The sequence below is a fragment of the Aulonocara stuartgranti genome, assembly GCF_965226115.1.
Source record: "Aulonocara stuartgranti genome assembly, chromosome: 15".
NCBI classification, from domain to species: Eukaryota; Metazoa; Chordata; class Actinopteri; order Cichliformes; family Cichlidae; genus Aulonocara; species Aulonocara stuartgranti.
The window spans coordinates 8,965,037-8,992,483 of record NC_138951.1 but is presented as its reverse complement, the minus strand read 5'-3'; the positions used below and the strand labels follow the sequence as shown (position 1 = coordinate 8,992,483).

Sequence of the window (27,447 nt, the reverse complement as noted above, 5' to 3'; positions counted from 1 at the left end):
GAAATGAACACCAGGACTAGAGTGGCAACAATGAGACAACCTCCAAAACACGAATGGTTTTACAGGTGGAGGCTGCTGACATTTTTTCTCTCTGCATCTTTTCTGTTTTGTCTTTAGTTTTGCGTTTGGCTAGTGTCAGTGTGCCTAGTGGTAGCAGGAGCCGATACCTGAACCCTACAGAGGTTGCACAGGTAGTTCAACTCCTCCAGGATGGCACATCAGTTTCTGTAGGAAAGCTGCACGGGGCAGTGGAAGGTCCTTAACCAATCAAGAGGACTGGTACCTGCTTCTTTGTGCAAGGAGGAACAGGATGAGTCCTGCCAGAGTTCTACAGAATGGCTTCCAGCAGGCCACAGATTTGAATGTCTCAGACAAAACAATCAGAAACAGACTTCATAATGATGGCCTGAGGACCCAAAAACCTCTTGTGGGCCTTGTAGGGACTGTGGAGCCCAATTGGCCCTAGAATACCAGACTTGGCAGGTCCTCCACCGGCACCCTATGCTTTTCACAGATGACATGATGACAGCAGGTTCACCCTGAGCACATGTGACAGACATGAAAGGGTCTGGAAGAAGATGTGGAGATGTCTGCAACATCATTTAACATGACCTTTTTGGTAGTGGGTCAGTGATGGTGTGGGTAGGCATGTCATGGAAATTCTGACCTCCACAGGCGATGGCACCCCAACTGCCATTAGGTTGGGGAAATCCTTGGGCTGACTCATTGTCAGACCCTACACTAGTGCAGTGGGTCCTGGGTTCCTCCTGGTGAGTGACAATACCTGGCATCATGTGACGAGATTATGCAGGCAGTTCCTGGAGGATGAAGGAACTGATACCACTGATTGGAACCAATGATCACCTGACCTAAGTCTAATAGAAGGACATTATGTTTCAGTCCATCCAACACTTTCTAAGTGTTTCTTTATTTCATTTTATTTTATTTTTTGAGCTGTCTATATACACTCAACAAAAATATAAACGCAACACCTTTGTTACTGCTCCCATTCCCCATGGGATGGACGTAGAGACCTAAAATTCATTCCAGATACACAATATAACCATCCCTCCCAAACAGTGGTCACAAATCAGTCCAAATGTGTGGTAGTGGGCACATCTGCTATATTGAGATAATCCATCCCACCTCACAGGTGTGCCACATCAGGATGCTGATCTGACATCATGAGTAGTGCACAGGTATACCTCAGACTGCCCACAACAAAAGGCCACCCTGGAATGTGCAGTTTTGTCTCACAGCAAAATGCCACAGATGCCACAAGCAATGAGGGAGCGTGCAATTGGCATGCTGACAGCAGGAATGTCAACCAGATCTGTCGCCCGTGCATTGAATGTTCATTTCTCAACCATAAGCCGTCTCCACAGGCGTTTCAGAGAATATGGCAGCACATCCAACCGGCCTCACAACCGCAGACCTCGTGTAACCACACCAGCCCAGGACCTCCACATCCAGCAGGTTCACCTCCAAGATCGTCTGAGACCAGCCACCCAGACAGCTGCTGGAACAATTGGTTTGCACAACCAAACAATTTCTGCACAAACTGTCAGAAACCGTCTCAGGGACGCTCAACTGCATGCCCGTCGTCCTCATCTGGGTCTTGACCTGACTCCAGCTCGTCTTCGTAACAGACTTGTGTGGGCAAATGCTCACATTCGATGGCGTCTGGCACGTTGGAGAGGTGTGCGCTTCACGGATGAATCATGGTTCACATTGTTCAGGGCAGATGGCAGCTGAGAATGTCCCAGTTCTTGCATGGCCAGCATACTCACCGGACATGTCACCCATTGAGCATGTTCGGGATGTGCTTGACCGGCGTATACGACAGCATGTACCAGTTCCCACGAATATCCAACAACCTCGCACAGCCATTGAAGTGGAGTGGACCAACATTCCACAGGCCACAATTGACAATCTGATAGACTCCATGCGACGATGTGTTGCACTGCATGAGGCAAATGGTGGTCACACCAGATACTGACCGGTTCTGGGTCCCGAGACCCCCAATAGCGCAAAAAACTGCACATTCCAGGGTGGCCTTTTGTTGTGGGCAGTCTGAGGTACACCTGTGCACTACTCATGATGTCAGATCAGCATCCTGATGTGGCACACCTGTGAGGTGGGATGGATTATCTCAATATAGCACATGTGCCCACTACCACACATTTGGACTGATTTGTGACCACTGTTTGGGAGGGATGGTTATATTGTGTATCTGGAATGAATTTTAGGTCTCTACGTCCATCCCATGGGGAATGGGAGCAGTAACAAAGGTGTTGCGTTTATATTTTTGTTGAGTGTACATAAATAAAAACCATGCAATCCTTAAAGAGAACAGATATGGTGACAGCAGGGGTTTAAAGATGAACACTGGCATTGCACTGTATTTTGAATAAATTAAGATGCCATGCATCACATTACATACTGTAAGTTGACAGCAATGTGAGTGTTTTACGTTCCAGTAAAATGTGTATGTGCTTATTAGGAGTTAATTATTCTATCGATGCTCCCAGTCATACCTTCCGAGGTGATCGGTCTCTAGAATAATGCTCCTGTACAGGCAGAAAGTCTGCGAGAACATTCAGTGGCTACATTTCAGGCCAACATTATCCAGCATGATCCTTTACTACTTTTTATTGCACCAGTGCACATATAGTTACATTTCCCTGTAGTTACTGGTGCCCTTGAACACGTCCACAGCGCAGTTACCAAATACGTCTGTACATTTGTGTGGGTGGGGTTATATTTTTGCGTCATGGTTTTACTGTTTCCTACAGTAAATTAATTGACACAGACTCATATATCAGGAAAAATAATAAATCTAGCAGATGGTTTCCTAAATCCGTCCCAGTCAATCCAAAGAAAGGAAGCAGACAGTCATAAATTTTACCCCCTGTGTGCCCATTTCTTTTGTTTTTGGCTTCATCAAAGACAATTCCATTAACAGCAGTGGTCTGTGCATAAGCCTTTATTTGAGTCAGCTTGTTGTATAGATCTTTAAAGCACAAGCTGCTCTCTTTTCTTCTCCCAACCCCTTTATAAAAATGTTTTTTGGTGCCCGATACTAGCTTCCAATTTAGACAGAAAAGGTGGATTTTTCATCTCCAGATCATTGAAAATATGAATAGAGTCCTTCTCAAGGACACTGACATCAGCAATAACAGTCGTATATGCCACATGGTTTTACTGTGCATGAAAGCAATCTCACTCACTCAGACACTCTGAAAAATGTGACACTTTTAAAAACTATACTGGCCAAATGGACTTTCAGCAGAGTTCATCAGAGCTGTTACATAATATATCGATTGTCTAGGTCATGAACAGTGCAGAAGACTGCTCGAGTGACTGAAATGTAATGGAAATAATGTGCATTTATGAGTGGAAGACTTAGATCACTTGCCTAGAAGTCATTTATGTCAATGTTGCAATACATAGAGTTTCCTGTACCTTTGCAGTTTCACAGTTGCCACTGCTATGGTTCTTACTTTAGCATACAACCTTATCATTGTTTTTAAAAACATTTTTTCTATGAAAATAATATAAAATTGGATTCTAAGAAGACAATTCTTTTATGATAATAATACTTTATCAATAAAGTCAATACAAGGGATTCTTGTGTGGGTGCAGTTCAAGAAGCGATGCATCACTGTTTCATTTACACAGGCAAGTCATCCAGTTTCAGCTTATATTAATAAGCTAGTTATATTTATACATTTAGTTATATTTATATTTAGAACACTGTCACGAGATAACAGCTGTGAATTATATTAACTGACACCACTCTTGGTAAGTAGGTGCTTTCTTGGTAAACACCACAAACATTTCCTGTATCTTCTTTTGAAAAGTACAGCTCCAAAAAAAGATACAGGATATAGAAGCTATTTGTGATAATAGTTTCTGACAGTTTGTCTCGTTTCTGATGAAACAGGAATCATTTAGAACTGCCTTTGTCCTTCATGGCAGTTCCACAAGGTGCTAGAAGCATTCCTCAGAGACTTTGGTCCATGTTGATGTGAGAGAATCGCACAGGTGCTGCAGATTTGTTGGCTATGCATTCATGATGTGAATATCCCATCACAGCACAACACAAAGGTGCTCTGGTGGATTGAGATCTGGTGACTGTGGAGGCTATTAGAGTGTAATGACATGTTTACCACTTTGAGATGATTTGAGCTTTATGATATGGTGCCTTATCGTAATGGAGCAGCCATCTGAAGATGTCTGCACTGAAGGCATAAAGAGATAAACAGGATCAATAGGCATCAGTGGGCTGTGGCATTTAAATGATCACCAGTTGGTACTAAAGGGCCCAAAGTGTGTCATATCCACCACACTATTACACCACTAGAGGCAAGATTGACCCATAGTTTCATCTTGTTTATACCAAATTCAGTGGCTAGATTTTGGGTGCTACTTTATAGAATCTGTCCATGATTGATAAGATGACTGCTTACCATTTTAGGCTGGTAAACTGGTGAAAAAATCCACCAAGATGAGAGCCAGTGAGGAACTGCTAGAGGCTGAAGCAGTTGCATGCTGCTCTTCCTGGCGTTTCAGGTGCAGACTGTGCAGGCTGCTACCTGAGACATCTTTCTCGACATCTTTCTTGAGTGTGTCTCACCAGAAATAGTCTGAGAAAACACATTCTACTTACCCCAGGGTGACTGGCAAAGTAGCAGTGAGCCCCCAGTGGATAACAGTGGAAAAGGCTGTGGTAGGAACATAGCGATGGGGTGTCAGTCAGGGTCGTCTGACAGGGCACGCTGGATGGTCTCCTCCAAATCCTAGGTTAGAGCTCCAACAGTACAGGATGCCGGCAGGATTTGTCCAGCTGATCCAGCTGACTGCATTTTCTGAGAACTGGCATGAGAGAGCATCTGGCTTGATATATATTGAACCTGGGCGATAGGAGATTTTAAAGAAGAAAAAACAGAGACCAGCAAGCCTGCTGAGGTGAACGGCTCCTTCAATTTGTAAAAGGCCGCTTCGGAATCTGGGGACCAAACTACCTGACTGTAGTTCCAGATGCAGGAGCAGAAATTGGTGAATCCAAGGAAGCATTGTAGCTTTTTTTGTGAAGTCAGCATGAGCCATTCTGTGACTGCGTGTCTGTCTTCATCTGCCCCCCTGCTAAGATATAGAGCGAAAATGTGATGGATGGTGAGTGAAACTTGCACTTTTCATCTTTGACACAGAGTCAATTCTCCAGAAGCTGCGGTAATACAATGTAGTTGTGAACTTGGTGCTCCTGCAAGGTCTTAGAAAAAAATCACAATGTTGTCAAGATATACGACGACTTAACAAATGATTTACCAGTGCCTGAAATACCGCAAGAGCATCTGTAAGTCCAAAAGGCATGACCAGGTACTCAAAGTGTCAGAGAGGTGTATTAAAAACTGTTTTTCATTCATCACCCTCTTGGATGAGGACCAAATGTTCCATGGAGGGGTTCAAAAGTGGAGCTAATTAGAGTGGATATTTATTTTTTACTGTGATGTCATTGATCCCGCAAAAGTCTACATGGTCTGAGAGTCTTATTGTTTATCACCACAAAGAAAAGAACAGCTCCTACTGGGGAAGAGGATGGGAAGAAGAGGACAGGTGGACGATTCCTGCAGCCAACGATTTCTAGCCGTATTTCTCCATCCTGCTCCAACCATGACAGGTTGTATAAGCAGCTGGAGAGAGCAGGTCACCAGGAAGAAGGTTGATGGTGTAGTCATGGCCTACAGGAGGTATTCAGCAAAGACAAAGTGTCATCTTTGTCCCCTATGACAGCACCATCGACCTTCTTCCTGGTGACCTGCTCTCTTCAGCTGCTTATACAACCTGTCATGGTTGGAGCAGGATGGAGAAATACAGCTAGGAATTGTTGGCTCCGGGAATCATCTGCCCGTCCTCTTCCACCTGTCCTCTAGGAGCTGGTTATTTCTTTCTGATGATAAAAGATAAGACTCTCAGACCATGTAGACCAGGGGTGCCCAATCCCAGTCCTCGAGAGCTACTATCCTGCAGCTTTTAGATGCATCCCTACTCCAACACAGCTGAATCAAATGGTTTGATTACCTCTTCAGCATGCCATCATGTTTGGCAAAGGCCTGATAACAAGCCATTCATTTGATTCGGGTGTGTGGGAACAAGGATGCATCTAAAAGCTGCAGGACGGTAGCTCTCGAGGACCGGGATTGGGCACCCCTGATGTAGACTCATGGCAATGGGAAAATCCCTGTAGGTCAGCAGTTTCTGAAATACCTGTCATATGATTGACTCATTAGGTACCAGTCGAACAGTTGCACCTAACAAAATGACTGGTGAGTGTTTGAGTGCTTTGATTAAGTATTGATTTAATAATTTGGGGGAAGAAATTAGAAAAGTCTTAACACAACACTTGCGATTACATGAAAATTTAGGGCGATATCTCTACAGCACATAAGACACAACTTAATTAGGAGAAAGAGAAGCAAGCGTGTAACACATCACTTCCTTTTAAAGCGGTGGTGGTGAGCGTGATACTGTAGCATAGACTATCATACGTTTCCACACATATACCTGATAGACACCATGTAGGTCGCAGATCAGACTTATCAATGTAACATCAGGGCAGAGAAGCTATTATTTACATATACGTATACATGACTGGCACAAATGTGTTGCCTTATGTTTAAATGACTGTTAGTTACAACAGTTTACCAAAGTAGTTGGAATTGAACAATTTGTTTTGTTTATTGTAATAATGCGACGATATCACAATGTACATGGAAACAGCATCAACCTTTGTAGGCCTGTGCGCTCGTCTGCTGTCATAACACCCCCAGTTTTTACTGGGGAAATATTGTCTGTATTTGAACCTGTTTTGGCTGGGGTGTCTTGCTGTATAATGTTGCAATCCCTTTAAAGCTTTAGTCTGATTTTCACCTACTTGTGAGGGGAAATGTCTGATCCTGGTTCCTTTATGTTCAACAGCTAGTCCCAGGCTTTGTCTTTCTGCCTCTGTGCTGACAGTTGAGTTCTTTTATAAGCTTCTCGTTTGCTGCGGTTGTAGTCGGTCATCTTCTTGCTTTGGGTCTGAAAGCAAAATTAATGTGAAAGCAAACAGTGCTCTCCAGAACTGAGAGGCTTTTAAGTTAACAGTTCTTCGAGCAACTGTGTTTGCTGTACATGCAACGATTTGATGGATTTAACATTTAAAAATTAGCTGGATTTGTGAGAAAACACAAATCCGAGCATCTTCACCATTGAGTGATGTTACGTGAATAAGCTCTTGAAATTGAGCTTCTGAGTGTTGTAAAAGGCATCGCAGAGATATAGTATAACATTAGACATATTTTTCTTCTGCGTACACGAGAAAATGGCCTGTTTATCTCACTTCTTGACCTCGTGCACAGCAAGTTTTTACAGATTCATTTCATACCGCACGCATGAAAAGAGCTGGGCTTCTTTTTCAAAGTATTACACATTAGTTGTTAAACAGCCCATAAAATTAGGTAATGTTTCAGGAGAGAGATGCAAGTCATTATTTTTTCATAGGTTTAATCAGAGAACACAAAATAGCTGCTATTGTGAGAGCAATTTCAGTGAAATTCATGACTACATCTGTTCACCTCTTTCCTTATCTGCACTTTCTTATCTATTCTGGTAAAATGTTCTGGAAACATCGTCTGTCACGGGTTCAAGAGCCCTCGATTCTATTAGAGCGAACACATTTGATTGATGGACTCCATCATTTTAATGACATCAAAGCCCAAGAGAGAGACCAAGAGAAAACATGTTTATGAGGAGCATAATGCCAACTAAACACCACTGAAGACATTATTGGAAGATGAAAGCACATCTCTTTTCATCTGTGGTGATGTGCTTGTTTTTTGTTTGTTTTTTTGTCCCAGAGGGCCATGCAGGGTTATCGCTATCAAATGCTAATGATGTGTTGCCTTCTGGGGGGATCACTCATTAATCTGTGTGCGAGCCACTGTTTCCCTTCATTATTACTCTAAGCCAGCAGTCATGCACAGGAGGAGGAGCGAGGATGATTTGGCCTTTAAACCTCTACCCCTCGCGTCTTGTCATCTTGCGTTAACATGAAGCTCTTTTCAGGGTGATGTTTCTTATCAATCATTCTCCAGTGTGAGATTTTCTTAATGGCGATCCTTTCAGTTGATTGGCTGACAGACTGCTGTGTCGATGTTTGGCTTTGCCTCATAACTTAATACGCTCATCCTCAGTTGATGAGTTTATTTGGATGTTGAATAGATAATTCATTCACGGTAAAGAGCGAAATTAAAATAAAAAACAGCCTAAATAAATGTGTGTGTGTGTGTGTGTGTTGCCGTGTAAATGTCTTTCAACACGGCCTTCAGATGCAAAGAAAGCCAATTAGAGCGACAGAGACTAAATACATACAGATGACTGTGATAGGATCAGTGCGTGACAGAATGGTTAGCTGTGTGGATTTCTGTGTAATTGCTCAGACTGATATGTGATTTATGAAGAATTTGTGAGCACAGCTGTGAACAAGGTGGAGAACATACAGCATTTGTGAGTATATTATTTTTTGGCCATAGGCAGAGCGGCATGTTGCCTTCTTTTTATTTTATGAAAACAGTTTAGGGGAAGTTGGGAGAAACTAGCAGTATGCAAATAAACCCTTTTTACTTTAAATGCAACTTAAGACTCAGTGTTGACATTTTGTTATTAAGTACTTTGATATACACTACTGTTTCCGGTGAGTTCACCAGGACTATTCTCAAATACCTCTATGAAAAATTTCCAGAATTTTCAAAGCTATCATGCATTATACTGTAGATACATTACAGAATGCTATACTGTGTAACACTGACATCTGCAGGATGATAGGAGTATAAAAGAACTGCGGCACTGTGCCCTGTGGCCTTTCAGTTTTTCACTTCCCACTTTAATTTTTTAAAAATACACATGTATTTGCATTTTCATATTTGATTTGCATTGTCCACAAGGTGAAAAGAGTAATCTAATTACAGAGAATAAATAATCTATATAATTGATTTCCAAGACACTGCTGGTATTAACCAGTATGAACTGAAATTAAACTACTATTAACACATTCATGCTTGCAATCATTAAAAAAAACAACAGCAAGAAAATCTAAAACACTGATACACTGTCGCTGATGCTGACATAGCACCTGCCATATCTGATATTAGTATGCATGGGACAGAATTCATGGATCATATGAGAGATTAAAAATGTTGAAACGTCTTTGGGTCTTCTGCGAGGTTAAAGATTAATTTGTATTTATAAGGAAAAAGTCCAGTGGTCAGGCATATTAAAAACATTTCAACTGGCTTTACAGGCTATTTTAAAACATATTCAGTTTTATATTACAAATGTCAACATAAAATCACCTGCCATATTTTTTTTAAACAGACATGGCAGACATTTTTAGATATAATGCATGTTTATTCTCATGTGCTCTTATTGAATAAGATTAATAATAATGTTTTATATATTTTAAGAATACTTGAAGTTGTTTTGGTTTTTATTTACCATCACTATTATGTTAAATGACAATTTCCCTCTCCCTCAAAATTCAGAGGCGCTCAATCAGCAATAACAACAAAAAGTAAATTTCAAACGGATGTATTTCAGGAGGAAAAATGTGAAGACAACTACTAACTTGGTATGCGAGACTGTTCTAGCTTTGTGGCATTTTAGGAATGCTGACGCACACTTCCTGTTTCCTGTCCATTCAGGAAATGGCAGAGTTTCACCCCTTGGCTAACACAGCCATTCCAGTCTCTTATCACTAACTGTCTGTGCTCCCCCTGGGAAGGCTCAGTTGAAGACTGCTGTAATTTAGTAGTTAGCTGCTTTTAAAGGCTTCCTATGGGTTGCCGTTCAAAATGGGGGGTATGTTCGGGTCAGTCACCCCTTTCATCATTTTAACATGATCGAAACTAGAGTTAGTAACTCAGTCTACACATTGCTGCCATTTGTTTTCACGAGGGAGGTGATGTACTTTAAAGTTCTTTTTATTTTTGTTTCATCCAGAGTGTTAGCTTTACTTTCACACTTAAGATGTCGAACGTCTTTTTTAAAAAACAAAACAAAACACAAACGCTGCTATTTTCTCTAATGATCGGTGAACTGAGACACATCCTCGTTGTCTCAAACACCAAACTGTAAAAAGTGATAGTCACCACTAAAGCCCTACATGAGAAATGCTTTTACAGCATTGTAATTTCAAATTTTTGATTTAAATACAAGAACTACAAGTTCTTATTTACAAAAGACATAAATGCAAGAATAACGTCTCTTTGCTAAGCACTTAAAAAAAATCTGCTGAATTACTTATTTTTTTTAGAAAAATAAAAAAAAGTGCAAAGTATTGTGCATGTAATCTCAGGGTTCTAGTTTCTGTACCATGCAAATGTTTAATCTGCAACTTTACCTGTGCTGACTTCTCTGGGTCCAGATGTTGCTTTACAACATGAGTGAACTGTATTTGTATATCCATCGTCCTAATACGCATCATACATCAGTTCTAAGAATGCAACCTTATGCTCCATCGAGAAAAGGCGCTGACATGAAGCCGCGTTGCATATCTGACTGATATCCGCTACAGACAGAAGAAGCCATGAATATCTTTAACATTCACTTAGAAGGCAGGTGTGAAAAACGTATCCATCACTCTATTTAAAAGAAAAAGTATCATCAAAAAGCTATGTGGTCCTTTATCCATTCAAGTCATGGTTTTTTAAGAGATTTCATTGTCCACAACGAAAAACATTCTCTTTTTCTGTCATCACGGCTGCATCTCATATTGTCCTTCCGTGGCAATAAAAAAGTCATTGAGAGTGTTCTGAAGATATTCAAAAGTCGGTCGGTCGTCAGGCTTCTGCTTCCAGCACACCATCATGATATCATACAGTTCCTCTGGACAGCCGTCTGGACATGGCATCCTGTATGACCTGTCTAGACTCCTGATCACCTCTGGGTTCGTCATACCTGATGAAGAGAGAAAAAAAGCATGCACTTTGACAGATACTTTGTAACTTTTTTTTTTTCATAAGATAGCAAAGCAATATTTGAGCTGTTTTCTGTGAATATGAAGTTATTTCAAATAACCCATACCTGGGTATGGTATTCTTCCGTAGGTGACTATTTCTGTCAGGAGGATCCCAAAGGACCAGACATCCGATTTGATGCTGAACGTCCCAAAGTTGATGGCCTCTGGAGCCGTCCATTTAATGGGAAACTTAGCACCTGATTATTAGACAAAAGTAAAAGGAAAGAAATGGAAGGAAGTTGTGTTACTTGTTGTTCACTGTGAAGGATATGTAGGTGTGTTCGCATTTGTGTAAATGTTTATTTTCCTTTTAATGTGGGATGATTAATGGGCAGGAAATACTCTGAAATAATGAGAAAGCTTTCCATTAGAGAATTTACAGATCATTCTGTCGCTCTGATAAATCTGTGGGTTCTATTTTCTTGTTTTTTTTACAAGATTTTCAATCACTGTGACAGATTTATACGTTTTTAATTCACAGAGTTAGACAAAATGTAAATACAATTCCAAATATATATTGATATTAGAATATACACTTGTATACACCTGATTGAAAATTATGGGCATTGTACTCACACTTTTATAACATACTTTAAAAACACAATATGCTGTTTTAAAAATAATTGAAGCAATCACTCTTTACTAATTTTGGTAGGGGAGGAGGGTGAGTTTCTGCTAACAGAGGAAATGACCTTCAGCTCAAAAAAGGATTTCGGCAGCTGCGCTTACATGTGAAGTGGTGATTGAATGCTATATGTGCTATATGTGCCTTTTTCAATTAAAGTTAAGCTCAGATGATTAAATGAAATCACATTTTTTCTATTTTACACATTCGCCCTCACACGCGCACACACCAAGCAGTATATCGCTCCCGACGAGCATCAACAAGAGTGCTTTGAAACAATTTCAAAAATCTTCCTTATAATGAACGACGCATCGTGCTGCGTGCACTCCTGTGTGTACCACCGCAGTCATAGTCACAAACCCCGTAACTCAGTTCAAACATGGTTTTACTGCTTTGCTTTTTTTGAAACAAAAGTAAATATAACAAAATCTCAGCAACTATAAGCTACGGAAACCTGCCCACCAAAAATCAGCACATACCAACCAACTCATTGCAATAGAGCATGCATGCTGCTGCAAATCCAGAACTTGCCCGACACAATGAAACGAACGCTACAGTATTAATGCACAAGTGCAGGCTAGGAGAAGGACGCAATAGAAATAAGTAATGTGAAATTACCAATTTTAAGTGATGGTTTCTTAATCTGTGAAACAAATCAAGTTATTAAAAAAGAAAATCAGTATCTTAAACAAAAAAGGTCAAAATTTCTGTGTAGACATTTTTTTTTAAAGTTTCCACTACTTAATATGATTTAATTATCTGTTAATTATTGAGCACTTTGGTTTAAAGTTAAGAATTGAATTCTATATTCTGCTGTATATTAACTAAAGGCCCTCTTGAGACATTTATCAGACACTATTGATTGTCGTCCTTAATGTTGAAAACTACAGAAAAATACATTATATAAAAACAACCTATATTACTAATAGAAGAAGGAAAACTTGGGTCATAAATTTCTAAAGGAGATGGAAATGTGTCTTCAGACAAGACATCAGCGTTTCTTTGTGACGCGAGTGTTTCTAAAATCCTGTTTGTGGCACCGGAGGCGCGTTTACGTCAAAACTACTGCACCTTCTTGAGCCGTGTATTCTGACTCGATGATTCTGGCCAGGCCAAAGTCTGCTATCTTGCAATGCAGCGTCTCGCTGACCAGTATGTTAGCTGCACGCAGATCACGGTGGATGTAGTTCTTCTTCTCAATGTACGCCATGCCTTCAGCTATCTGGTATATCCAAAGAAATAGCAGATTTGTTAGATCAAATGTCAATTCAAGAAATGTTGGTTTTCCATCGTAAAAACACACAAGACAACAGCACATCAGTTTGATAGGAATCTGAATGTCTTATAAAAGCCGAGCACATGCAATGAGGCCTCTACAGCGAGCTGTATGTGTTAATACTTATGTTCACATTGTAAAAAAAAATGACAGTAGAGTGGGTTTAACAGGATGTGCCAACTCTCAGGAAGTCAAAAGTTTTTTGGAGGGCCAAAAGAGTTCTGGGGGAGCTCACTGTGGATGGAAAAATAGCATGATTTCCTGTCCGGATGTTAATAATTGACGTAGGGTGAGGCTTTCAAATCAGACAAGCAAAAGCACCACCACAGAAACCACATAGCATCTGCTGACAGTTTCCGTGTGTGTGATGCCAAAGCGCATAGTATATGGTACTTTCAAAATGTTACTGTAGAGCAGCAAGAATGTAAAAATAGACATTGAGGTCAGCCAGATGGCTAGTGTATTTGTTTTTTAACAAAGCATACACTCATCTTTTAATTAAAGATTAAAGTCACGCTGACTATCACAGTCAGAAGCAGCAGAAGAGACACAAATGAAAGAATTATGGAAACACTCAGAGCAAAAAGAAATGTTTTGGCATTTACAAGATTACAGTATCAGTGACTGTTATCGCTGAAAATGTCATGCACACACGATAGTTAACTGAAATCATGTAACTGAATTTCTTTATTAGAAGTTTCCTACCTGTGCTGACATGTCGATCAGCTTATTTAGCTTTATCTTTTTCCCTTCGTCTGTTTTTAGAAAGTCTAGAAGACATCCTGCAAATAAAAAAAGAGAAGCACATATTATCTGAAACTACTGTGGTTTAATTGAAACTTCTACCTACATATCTCCTAACAGAAAAGCTCTGTAATGTTCCAGTTGTTGTTGGGGGCTTTTGGATTGGTGCACATTTTGAAAAATGAGGATACGGCAGAGTGTTTAATTGTCTAGCCGTTAGCCATAATAAGAGCCGTCTGTTCAGTCTAAAGTGAGTCAGTACAACAAGCGCCAGTCTAATCAAAACCCAAACCAAAGATTTTAATATTCATTTCCTGGTGAAGTCAGTAGGTGTGATATTTAAATTAGCTTGCCTTTACTACAGAATCTCATTTAGCACACCAATACACCGAACATTAAGGCCTTAAGCAATAGCCATATAATCAAACAGTTGCAAAAGACGAATATTAAAAGAGTCACAAATATTGTTGTTAATGTGTTTAGATAATACATTATATTCCTCAACTTTGGTATGAATATAAAAAAGAAAAAGTGTAACATATATCTCATGTCATCTTATGTTATCTTAATGTCCACGTGTATATATTTTTATATATATTTTGGCGTAACAACTCTGCGATCGGCCCTGGCGCAGATGTTTTTTTACGCCCCCACCTTGTTGTTACCGTAGCGGCTATGACTGTGAACTTCTCTATAACATTTGCCAAAAAATGGTTGCATAGTTGACGTCAACAGGTTCGCACACATTTCCGCAAATGATAAAAGCAAAGTCAGGAAGAACAAGTAATATGTTTCAAAGCATGTTTCCCACCAGTGATACGCTTCAGAAAAGGAACCAACTTTTAATCAGTTGCAATTGGGTAAAATTCAGTTCATAAGTTAAATGCTTTCTGCATGAGTAAAGTTAGGCCTTGGGTGACAAACATCTGTAACTTGTGCTATGGTTTATTTTATCAGCGATATCAACTGGGCGCCTCCCACCTTCCAGGCGCTGTGGCGCTGTGGTACACCACCAGCTGCATCGTTAGAAGGTTTGCATTTTTGCTAAATTTTGTATGTTATCAACACTCTTTTTGGTTTAGTACTAATTGGGAAATGTCAGGTATTACTGTTTTATTGAATGATACAAGTTAGTTGCCAGTTTATCAGTACTGGAATTTGTAATGACGACTGAAAATTTAAAATGTAAAGAAGAGAGGGGAGAAAACACCCTTCAGCAGAGAGCACTCTGCAACTTCCCTGTTGACAAAAAACAACAATAAGCTGATCCAATCAGAGTGAAGAGTGTAAATGATTAAATAAATAACAAGTGTTACGCAAATCTGTTTGTATTTCGTGTCTCTGGAAGAAAAACAATATTGGCTGATATGTTGGAATATCAGATTTACAAATCACCAAATGTTGGTGTTTGTATCAATCTTAAAAATCTTATATTTGGTTGGCCTATAGAATTAAGACTAACCAAAAAATCGCTCTTTGCCCACAGTTTCGAACTGCTTCCAAAAAGATATTTTTGTTTATTGGAAACACTTGTGTTGTTCGGACAATCAAGACAGCCCTTAATGCCACTGCGACTATGTTCTTTAATATTTTCAAGTAAATTGTTTTAAAAAACAATCATGAAAATCAGTACCAGATTACTTCTGTTTTAATTTATTGGTGAAAGGCCAATTTGTACTACATTATATATATATATTGTAGTTAATATTTAATTATTAGCAACTCTTAAAACTCTTCTTTGTTTCACTTACCATTGATCATAAATTCGGTGACAATAAGAATGGGCTCCTTAGTGACAACAGCATGAAGTCGTACCAGTCGGTCATGCCTCAACTGCTTCATCAGGTTGGCCTCCTGAAGGAAGGCCTCAGGCGCCATTGTCCCCTCCTTTAAGGTCTTAATAGCAACCTTCTGGGTGTTCTTGTAGTAACCTGCCAAATAATTCAAACAGAATGCTTTATTGACTTTGTCGTCTTGGTTTATTAGGTGTCTTCAAACAGTTTGATCGGTGGCTTTCCCTTACCCATCCACACTTCCCCAAACTGTCCGGCCCCCAATTTCTTCACCATTTTCACTGTCTCTCGAGGAATCTCCCATTCATCATGGGCCCATGGCTGCTGAGGGGCCATAGGCTTACAGGGAGCATACAGTCGCTGACATAACCCATCTGCCGTGTCTGCACCCAAATACGATACATTCAGATATAACAAACAAAAATCTTTTCCATCTTTCTTTGCACAAGTGATAAATATAGTTACAGAAACTATAAATCTCATCTTTCATTAGATAATTCTAAAAGCATGTTTGTTCGTGCATTTCTTTTTCATAAGTTGATCTTTGAGACAACCTTTCTCAAGATCTGGCCTGCTTATCTTGTGGTTTAGTCGCAGGAGTGGAAAGACTATCACTCCTCTCACTCAGGAAATGCACAACACATCACAAGGGTCGAACTTCCCCCTTTAATTCAAAGTCACTGCAGATGTTTTAGAATTCAAAGCAGCAAGCTTAATATGAGTCCAATTAATGCAAGATGCAGGTTTTACAATTATAAATGCTGAATTGGAAACATGGAAACAGAAAATCCTGTGCATAGATATGGTTTCTTAAATTATACATCTCTGAAAATACAAACTTTTTGAGGGTGGAGATGTTGTATTTGTAGTTGTTACTTACGGGTATAGTATTGAACCAATTCCTGTAGGGTCGGGAACGTGTTGGAAGGGGAGATGTAGTAGCCACCTTTGTCCAAACAACGGATTTTGTAATGTTTTACTACATCTCCTCTTTCTCCTTCATAATCTTTGACTGACAGCGAGAATGACCCTGAGAGGGGAAAAAAGGACATTTGGGTTTATTGACCACAATGAAAATAAATAGAGGTAGCTGCTAAAAATGTGAGTTGTGGCATGATCTCGGAAAGATACTGATGGTGGTCACCTTTACAGGTCTCACTCTCTCGAATTAGAAAGGACCCTGGTTTATTTCCGGGTGCTAAAAGTAGCCTCTCGGTTTCTCTTCTGCCCAAATCCTTGAAAAACCATCTGCAAGAGAGAGCACCACAAAACCACAGAAGTCACTCTTCCTGAATATAATAATACAAAAACCCCGTATAACAGCATTAATCAATCAATAGATGTGTGCTACATTTCATTTCATAATATTTCAAGCTTACTTTTCCACTTCCAGCGTATCTGCTCTGGCTACATAATTCGATGGTATCAAGCCTTCTTGTCCAGTCGTCAGCAGTCGGGCCAGCCACCATTCTCCGGTTCTGTACACCAGACAAACATGCCGAATTCATTTTATTTCTCTGTGCGCTTTCTTTATTGTCACTTTCACTACTGTGGGAACCATAGAACGAGACTTACTCTTGCAATACTTTAAGTTTGTCTCCCTTTCTGAAAGGCAGATCACTGTCGTTGGTCGCTTTGAAGTCGTGTTGTGCAATAAATATAGTGTCATCTAAAGGAAAGAAGAGCACAGAGTTTCTTTAAAAGTGTATTTTTAATCTAATTTTTACCTGACGTGATCCTGTGTTCTAACATGCGCAATTTGTGGCGATATTGTTTTCATTCTCCGAGCAACCGCTGTGTTATTTTACATCTGTGACATTAACATTACTTTCATGTGTTTGCAATCTCATCTATTCCCCAGAAGAGAACAGAGGAAATTCAACCAAGATTTTGATCACAAAACTGTAGCTCTTATTACTGCCACTAATGTCTCTTAACGCAGCAGCAGTTGGGTCCGTGAATGCAGGCCTGTCACTTTCCACTATGATGGTTGATATATGCAAGGAAGTTTGTGATTACCATTATTTGTATAGGCGTTTCCACTTCGTCCCTTGAAAGAATTGGGAGGAAAAAAAGAAGACTTTGATTATGTCCAGTGTGTCAAGTAAACCTTTTGAGGTAATTAGAGTAAAATTAGTTTCACATCCGAGTAAATCTTTTTAGTGTTTTACTTACTATATGGTTTGATGACGGGGAGGCGTGTGATTTGTGTTTTCCTTTGCGGAATCCTTCTTCTTTTTCTTGTTTCTCGCCACTGCAAGTGCAGCCCATCCTGCGTGTTTGGTGGAAACCTCTTTTAGCTACGTTACATGACGCTAACATTTACTAAAATCACATATCTAATTACAGAATGCACTGTTTAGTGTAGTATCAGTAAACAATGATCCAATAAGTTTCTGGAAAGAGACTCACATAGCTACAATGTGCTTATTACTTTGCTGTTACCTGATCAAACAGATGAGCTTTACTGCTGCTGTTTTTAGTCTCCACTCCTCCCACTGCAGGGCCTGCTCTTTGACTTCATGCCCGGTGCTGGAAAATGACATCTAATGACTCAAAATTGCTAAAATGTATTTAGTGAGCGTCTCTTTAGGTGTATCGCTTGGTAACAGGTGACCCAAGAAAAATAATAAAATTGAAACAAGAAAACAAAAAAACTAAAACTGGCTCTCAAAAGAGGAAGTGAAAATGTGTTTACAGCTCTTTACCATTGCATTAGCATGTACAGTTTACGGTGGGGCTTCATTGTCATGTTCCAGTTAAAAATAGAGGAAAAGAAAACGGCTAAAAATAGCTTAAAACACACTGGTGTAGAAATGTCACCAAACTAAGTGATGGTGTTAAACAAGAACTGTTGTTTATCTGAAGCAAGTTGTATGAGGTGTTAATGTTAAAAGTTAAAAGTGTTTTTTAGATCACAAAGTCAAATATAGTTGATGTAATGTGTATTACAGAAGCTAAAGATAATGACTGCACATGCAAATACACAACACTGATAAAATAATGATGTAGCAGATTTGGACTGTGTGTGTTTTATACTGTAAGCGTAAGTACCGTATTATGAATATCGATGGTTTAATTACGTCTTAAAATGGAAAATTACACCTAAAACAGCAAGAGCAGTGCTTTAATATTCAGTGGTTTGTAATAACAAAATGTCATGTGAAGAAATGCATGACTTTAGGGAGGCTTTACACAAACCGTTGACTTATGGATTTCACCCAAAAGAAAGTGATAATTGGAATGAAAATTAATAATAATAATTAGTCTTGATACTTTTGCCAATTTTCTATCGCACATATTTTATCATCCACGTTATGCGTTATGTTTTGTTTAATTTGTGATGTGTTTTACCAACATTGTACAACATTATTTAAATAAAATAATACTTACACTATTATGTTCACCACTACCTCACAATATCTAGAAATTCTCAGTCCCTATCACTGCTCTATAACGTCATATTTTCATTCAGCAGATAAATACCTTTAGCTTGTCTTTGGCTCGTGTCTTCAGAAGTACTCCAGATGCAAAATGTCTTCAATTTCCTCATTGAAAACTGAGTGCTTGTCAGTGTGTCACTCTCACTCACTCATTTTGGTTTGGAAAGTTTCTCTCTCTCTTTTGCTCTGCTCTAATTTCTCTCTCTCTCTTACTCTCGCTCTCTCTCTCTCTCTAACAGTGAAGACCAGGACCTCCCCTTGGGGGTTACATTCAGTTTACTGGAAACAGACAGCAGTTTGCTTTTTTATCTGCTCTCTTATATTTCTCCCTTGATTCTCAGGCAGATGATCTACCTACAGAGTGCAAAAATAATCTTCTGATTAAACTTCACTTGCAGTAGTTACTCCGCCCCAGTCCTGCAATTAGTCAGTGAGCACAACTGATAACTGTATTTCATCTATTAAAACTCACAAATGTATGGTCCTCAAAGTTATTGGTCAAGAAGGACTTTAGGTTAGTTATCAGTAGAGCTCGTTGTACTTCAGAATGTGTAGATGCGGTCAATGATTTGCAAAATTTGTGCCTGTGATCTTTTTTTTAAAAATGCAAATGACCTTTGGTATCAAATCAACAATGCGATGGAAAAAAGAAACGTCTGCACTGTTTTGTATTGTGTGTCTGGGTGATTGGTGTTAAATGTAGGTGTGGTGGAGTGTTGTCTGCTCAAGTGTATAAGATGCAAGATAAAGAAACAGGGCATGGTTTCCATGACACACATTTCAGTTCCTCTGCTGGCCTCTGCTACTCATATCTTTACCTTTCAGTGTCAAGAAACATGTTTACAGTAATACTGTAAAACAATACACAATTCGAGCCACAAGAGGGAGTGTTTAGCTACTAGTGGGATGTGCAACCACCCTGGTAATATACCCCTTTTATAAATTTTATGCAAGTTTTAATGTCAATAATTGATTGCTATTGTGTTAATTAATATTTTTATTGCAGTAACAATAGCAACAAATGAGGGCCTTGCAGCTCTTCTTTTGCCTATATTGCCTGATGACCACAGAAAACAGTAAAGTGTGAATGTGTATATCCAAAAAATGCACCCAGTTTCAGTCTGTTTCCATGTAATAACAGAGCAAGATTTCACAATTCCCATTTACTGATTTACTGATACTTTTTCATTATAAAGGCTGTATGCAATAAGTTCTATTACACAGGAAACCCCAAAATAGTTAAATATAGTCATATGAAAATGTTATGCCAGCACTCTGTGCAGTACTGTAAAAAACAAACAACACTCATACGGCTTCCATAGCAATAAAGAAGGTAAAGGTAACCCAAGAGCCACATCTGAGACTCTAAATGCCTCATTCAGTGCAGCATGTTTACAAAACAACTGAATAAGTATGGCCGGTTTGAAAAGGTCACAAAGGGGAAACGCTCTTCTCTCTAAAATGAGCATTTTAGGCTTGCAAAGATGGATCTGAATAAACCTAGACTACTTAAATACTGTCTTTTCAACCAACACGACCAGCATGAACATGTTTGGCCATGATGCTTTTGCCAAACAAACCAAAACCAAACACAGCATTTTATCACAAACGCCTCATACCACTGTCTAGTATGGCGGTTGGGTACCTTGCAGGTATCGACTCCACCATGAACTCACCGTTAAACCAAAGTATTTTAGAGTCAAATGTGAGGTCATCTGTCCAACAGCTAAAGTTTGGCTGAAACTGGATCTTGTACAATAATAGCTGGACAATGCACAGCAGCAAACCTACAAGAGTATGTCTGAAAAAATCAAGATGTTTTAGTGACCCAGTCAAAGTCCAGACCTCAAATGCTGTTACAGGATATTAAGAGAGCTGTGCATACACAAATACCTTAATTTCAATTTCAATTTCAATTTTATTTCTATAGCACATTTAAAAGTCACAGGTACAACAAAGTGCTTCACAGACGAGCCATACTTGCAGGTTTACAGCAAAAGAAAACAATCAACAACAAAAAATACAGTTATAGGATGGTACTATTGCAACAAGCATGAACCGGGAAGAAATTAAGCTAAGTAGTTTGAAAGGCAAGCTTAAACAAATGGGTTTTTAACCGTGATTTGAAAGATTGAATAGTTTCCGACGCACGGACATCAACCGGCAGGCTGTTCCACAGTTTTGGTGCAGCAAAAGCAAAGGCACGATCCCCCTTCGTCTTTAGTCGAGACATTGGTTGCATTAGGAGCCCCTGATTAGAGGATCTGAGTGCCCTTGTAGGGATATATAAATTAAGAAGGTCAATCAAATAACTGGGTGCCAAGTTATTTAAGATTTTAAAAGTGTATAGAAGAATTTTAAAAACAATACGGTACTTGACAGGAAGCCAATGGAGGTTAGCTAGAATAGGAGTGATATGATCCTGTCTTCTAGTGCCGCTTAAAAGGCGTGCTGCGGCATTCTGGACTAATTGTAGGCGTTGGATGAGGGAGAGTTGGAGGCCTAAGTAAAGAGAATTACAATAGTCCAGTCTAGAGGTTATGAAAGCATGAATGAGCCTTTCAAGGTCCTTGTGTCGTAGGTAAGGCATTGCCTTCGAAATTTGGCGTAGTTGGTAGAAGCTGGTTTTTACCACTGCAGCCACTTGCTTATCTAATTTGAGGGAACTGTCCAGCACTACTCCCAGATTTCTGACAGTAGACGATAGATGACTGGCATAAGAACCTAAGGTCCCTTAAGAAGCTAGTGTTAACTAGTGTTTTTCATATAAATATTGCAATGTATGAAATGAGTGTTATGACAATGTTCTTTTTCACACGACTGTGTGTTGCTTATAATGACTTCTCAATGCAATACCACCAAATACTTAATAAAGATACACTTTAGGTTAGTGAGTCGAGCATCGATAGGACATCTTTCTGCTGGTATATAAAATGGTTACTGGGCAAAAATGTGGCCATAATTTAATCTTATGTTAGTTAGCTTACTTTTAATGGTTCTGATACTATTGTTGTTTATAGCACTAGTCAAAAGGAGACTTAGGTTTGGCAGTATATATTTTCTTTGGTTTTGTTTTAATGTTGCCTGCAAATAGAAGGGCATACAAGGAATTAATAGGCAGTTCTGAAATACATATAATGTCTGTTTATTTATTGCTTCCCGATGTTCCCCAGTGTTGACACTAGAGGGTGTAACCAGACTTATTCTAATCCCAGATTGTCCTTACAGTAGGTCAGTTCAAAGTTGGGGAATCATTTGTGACTAATTCTTGGCGTTTCTATGTATATATGACCTTTACAATGACATCACCTATAGAAGCATAGTGTTGAACCGTTGTGGATTCCTCTGTGTGTTGTATGTGGTGCAGGTGTGCAGATGTGAAATCGAATGCAAACGTGACTTATCTGGGGCAAAAATTTAGCAAGATGGTGTGCGGTCAGTCTATCAAAGTACAACAATGCTTTGGTTTTTCACACCATACAAAACAGTTAACCAGGTCTTTCCTTTTTTCACCACACAATGCACTGCCAAGGGAATTCACCCCTCTTCTTCAGAGTGAGACAATAAACACAAAACAATATGTCCTTGAGTTATCTAGCAGTAATTATGACCCTTTCATGTCTCCCGTGCATGCTAAATTGCTATTAAATATTGAGAATAAATCAAAGAACCGTATAAGGAAGATATCAGTCACAGTATACTGTAACCTATAAGTGCACCGAACAATAAATCTTGCAACACCGGAAGTGTTTGTTTCCTATGGGGGGGTTTATACAACACACAACGTGGGGATATTACTCTCTGGGCAACACTTCACAGGTTTTTGTTTGGACCACCTGTGCTGTGTGTGGGGATTGTGCTATGCTGTAGTTCACTGAAGGAACAACCTTGCTTCACTGTACACACATGTACACACATTTACACAAAGCAACACACACACACAGGCTGCAGGTGCATGGCGAGTGTTATTGAGTGCGTCCTGGTTACTAACTGCCGTTTCTCTTTATACTCTTTTCTTCTAGTTTTCCATCAGCCCTTGTTTTCTTCCCAGGGCTTGGCGGATGCTCGTGTACAGCTCTGTTGGGGTCCCCAGACATTGCATCCTGCCTGCAGAAGGGTCATAAGTGGCCCCACAGGATAACCTGAACAACAGTGGGAAAGAAAGGGAGCGTGGGTCTCCTTTAGTAAATGCACTTCTGACCACCTCTGTGCCAAAAGTATACATGCTGCCAATAGATACTTTCAACTCCCATTATTAATGTGAGTGTGCACTGCGTGTGACTGCAAATGTGCGTGTTTTATAATTGTGTGTTAGTGGGGGTGGGGGTGTTTTCAGAAAAGCTCTACAGTGATTTCTGTGCAGCAAGCTAGTGTTGTTTCAAATCTTACCATAGGTTTTATTTATTTAGATACACAGACAGACACACATCCACTCACACGTGTACTTTTTGTCCATTTTTGATTGTGGTCCCCACAAGATGAGTAATACCTAGATCACGCACATTCACACGCACGCACTTTCCTCAATTTTGATCCCCCTCCGCATCAGAAGTGGCCCCTCTTTGACTTCCTCTCAGTGTGGGAACCTTTTTTATCCTCTGTCACACATAGACTGAGAGAAGGTCTTTCTGTTACATTTGCCATAAAAAGACAAAGTGATTGTCAATAAAGAAGGAACAATTGAGCTCCCCCGATGTATTGAAAACCTTTTGCTGTACCTCCAGGATGTTCATGAGTTTTAGTTGAGCTTCAGTTTTCCTTGTACTATTTTCCCATATTATGCTCTTTGTACTGCAGACATAACACACCACTGGTTCAGCTGTATTATAGCTTCATTTGTCAAATTCACTGTAATAGCACTTTTAATCAGACAGTATACTGTATATAAGATAGCAGCTATAATTTGCTGAATTCAGCATGTTTATCTAGCAGTTATTTCTTCCTTTGCATATTTAAGGTGAAAATAATGCATGACTATAAGATTCTAAGTTACCAGTAGCTGCACTGCCCTTAATTAAAGGCTGCTTATGAAACTTTCAAAAAACACATGCAGTAGGATTTTGCATTAATGTACTTGGGAGCAAATCTGTGCAGCTGTTCCAGGGGCAAGTTGCTCTGAGGTAAACATAGCTGCGGGAAAACCCCTTATTATTGTGCTCCGGATGACGTTCCTCACTCTTCCAGTGTTTACTGTGGAAATTATCCTGTGCCAGCGGGCAGGTGCTTCCTCAAAAGGTCTTTGCTTTTCCAGAAGATTTGAGGATTCAGTTCATCTCAGCAAATCAAACACTCCTGCAACATTCTTGCCAGACAGTAACAAATATTTTTATTCGATAGGATTAGAATTAAATGCTGATGACATTTCGAATTGAAAACAGATTCTGCTTTCAGTGAAACTCATTTTGAAAAACAGTTGATCACATTTCCTCCTCTGTAAACAAACTGGGACTGCCCTTATCGCAGACAGCTTCCATCTGTAATCTGGAGCATGTTTAAACACATAACTATGATTTAAATGAGCTCGTTTATATAAGACTATGCTTTGCTACATATTTTAAGAAAGAGTTATTTAGTGGGCACATTGACATATAATGTAAAAGATCTCTATTCTCATCCCTGCTTACTAAATGGACAAAAAATACCTGTTGGTTGCTGGACTAGACTAATTTTTTTGACTGGTGTGGTGACATCGCACGCTTCTTACGGTTGGCATTATTTCTGCTGTTTGGTACAGCCAAAAGGCCCAAACAACACAAATGAATTGTTGAAACACAGTAAGTCAAATAAGCTCAGGTGAAGCCTAGCAAATAGCTAGCTACTTAGTCAGCACAACTGGCCACACCTCTAATAACAGAAACTTTAAGCCTTAACAGAACTTGAATGCGTGACGTATAATAAAAACCTCCATGTTCTCTGATACACACCCACGTTGGAACAGTGTCTCGTACCAGGTTAAACGTTTTTTAATTTCAGCTATAATGCTACAGTCATGCTAGGGAAAATGACAGCTAGAGACCACAGCACAACAAAACATTTTTCTTGATGTATTCAGTGAGTGTGCGATCTTTGAAAAGGTTTGAAAAGGGGACCTTGCAGACAATTGTCGCCTTCAAAGCATCTCCGGTGCATGAAGATTGCGAAAAAGTCAGTAAGACTGAAACAGTCTGCCCAGAGCAGCTCAGAGAGCGAATTTGTTACATTACTCCTTAGATTACTTTCATGTTATTCTGTAACATGACTTTAAATGAACTATCACATAATTATCAATTAAGAACAATAAAGCTTAAGCTAACATGCAGTCACAAATCCCTATGCTAATGAGGGCACGCACAATCTTTCTTTGAGGGTTTTTAAGTTTTAACTAGTGCTGTCAGCGTTGATCTCGTTAAAATGACGTTAACGCCCATAACCGTATTAACCCCGCAAATCTCCGTTAGTGAGTTAGCGCGGATTGCCCTGTGCGTGGGGCTACACGGCGTCAACGTGCTACCGCGGTTAGCGCGTTAATGTCATTTTAACGAGATTAACGCTGACAGCACTAATTTTAACATAGAGTCGACAACACAAAGCAAAGCTGAAAACTACCCCCAAAGACACATCAAGTTGATCGCCACAGTGATTTTACAGTAGTAACATGTACAGTTAAAAATTGAGGCTGCAAGCCTGACTGCTCATCAACACCTTTATTAGCTGTTGAAGTTGAGGCTCTGGTTGCTGGGCTGGGGTCAGCATACACTGAGCTTCTAACCTAACTTCACTCTAGGTTCCTTGCTAGCTTTGCGTTAGCATGCTGTCTGTCCTTGATGCAGTTTAACATCATACTCTTGTCCTTTCTTGTCCTTTTATTGAATAGAAATAAAAACATTAGGCCCCTAAGCAATTGTTCTCATCTCCACACATGAATTGAAATTTTCTGATTGTTAAACAAGCCCGCAAGAAGAGAATGCACGTTTGATGTTTGTTTTTCTTTCTATCCCCATAAACTGAAGAACCTTTGCAACCCGAGTAGTTACATCATTTTAACTGTACACACATTATTGAAAAATAAAAATGTGATTATAGTTGCACTTCATACCCAACAGTATGGGGTGCTGTTTGCAAATTGAAACATGCTGAAATTAACAGCAACATTTTTCCACAATTTAGCTGAAAACATTGGAAGATCTGTTTTGTTGGCCATCCAAAGGTTCAGCAGTAGTTCACCCTTCAGCAGCTGCAGTCTCCACTTCACAATCGCCGCAGCATATGTGCAGCTAAATTGCTGGACATGCTGGTATGCAAGAAGTGAAGCAGCTCATGGTGTTGAGAAGTGACCAACAGGGAAGAGCAGGCACACAACCTAACCACTACCAGCACACTTTAGCCCTGGAGGTTTTTGTAAAGCTTTTATTTTGGTATTTCCAACATATACAATAAATGTGCACGTTAGCTAAATATTTAGTTTCCCATAACATTTAGATTTAACACAAAATTGTGTTTTAAATATAAAAAGCTAAATATTTTAGTAAATTTTGTAAAAAGTGACTTGAAAAATATGGTTTAGTAAGGTTTTGAGCTAAATGTGGAAAAATGTTGCTGTTAATTTCAGCTTCAGTTTCAGTTTGCAAACAGCGCCCCATACAACAGTGACCATCAATGTGCAATCAGTCTGCCATCAGATTGCATTTGAATGGAGTCAAGTTGTCAATTACATAAAAGCTGTTTGTGATACTCAGCGATTAATTGTGATAAAACACTGACCTTTCAGTTTGCGATTGACTGTGGTTACCCAGAGGTTGAAGGTGTTACCTTCTTGGCTGATCCAGATTAGCTTCATTTTTCAGCCCCAGAGGATGAGACTTTGTTTTAGCTTGCTTAATTTTAGCTTAGTTGTATATGATGCGTCCACAGACCAACTTTACCATGCCACTGGAGATATTAAATAGATATTTAACTCCCTAGCAGCTAGCTATTTAATAAATTTGGCACACTGGTAAACCACCGGGTAAGCAATATCCTTTATTAATCATTTATTAATCAATCAAAAAATGAAAACCCTCTTTTAGGTTCAGTGACACAGTCAAATTTGCTAGACTAACTAAATGACTCAGCAGTGTCCTGGATAGGCAGAAGCTGTGCCAGCTTGTTAGCGACATGCTACACACTTGTCTGCACACTTGCCTGTCTCACTAAGGATGTGGTAAGACATGCATTTTCATAACAGTCCTACGCAGTAACCAGACTACTTGTGCTGGTCCATATTCATATTCCAGACCAGAATGTGAAAACACCCAAACACAGAAGAATTTTAAAAAAGTTGTTAAGATTTTATATGCCTATTTTTATAGCAGCTAGCTTGCTGTTTTATCTATAAGAGTGTAAGCTAGTCATGGAGGGACTTTTATGTTGCACCCATGGTTTTGTATGAGTGTATGTTGCACCCATACACCCATAAAATGAAGTTCCATTTTCAATTTTTGCATACTCAGTTATTTCCCAAAGGGTCACCATAGCTGATTGATATGCAT

The 27,447-nt window shown here is 39.5% G+C and overlaps 1 protein-coding gene across 2 annotated transcripts; it reads right to left on the bottom strand.

Moving 5' to 3' along the window:
* Positions 1-9,982: 9,982 nt before the first annotated feature.
* On the bottom strand, positions 9,983-23,026 carry blk (BLK proto-oncogene, Src family tyrosine kinase). Of its 2 annotated transcripts, none has more exons than XM_082505681.1 (14): positions 22,932-23,026; positions 17,943-18,029; positions 17,673-17,769; positions 17,517-17,547; positions 17,073-17,166; positions 16,877-16,975; positions 16,642-16,745; positions 16,378-16,527; positions 15,728-15,880; positions 15,456-15,635; positions 13,666-13,742; positions 12,756-12,906; positions 11,125-11,256; positions 9,983-10,998 (listed from the first exon to the last, which is right to left on the bottom strand). In XM_082505681.1, the coding sequence occupies exons 3-14, from the start codon at positions 17,766-17,768 to the stop codon at positions 10,796-10,798; spliced, it is 1,470 nt and encodes a 489-aa protein (XP_082361807.1). In that variant the 5' UTR covers position 17,769; positions 17,943-18,029; positions 22,932-23,026; the 3' UTR covers positions 9,983-10,795. The 2 variants fall into 2 exon arrangements, with proteins under 2 accessions (XP_082361807.1, XP_082361806.1); XM_082505680.1 differs by lacking the exon at positions 22,932-23,026 and adding an exon at positions 18,984-19,085.
* Between the last annotated feature and the right edge of the window lie 4,421 nt (positions 23,027-27,447).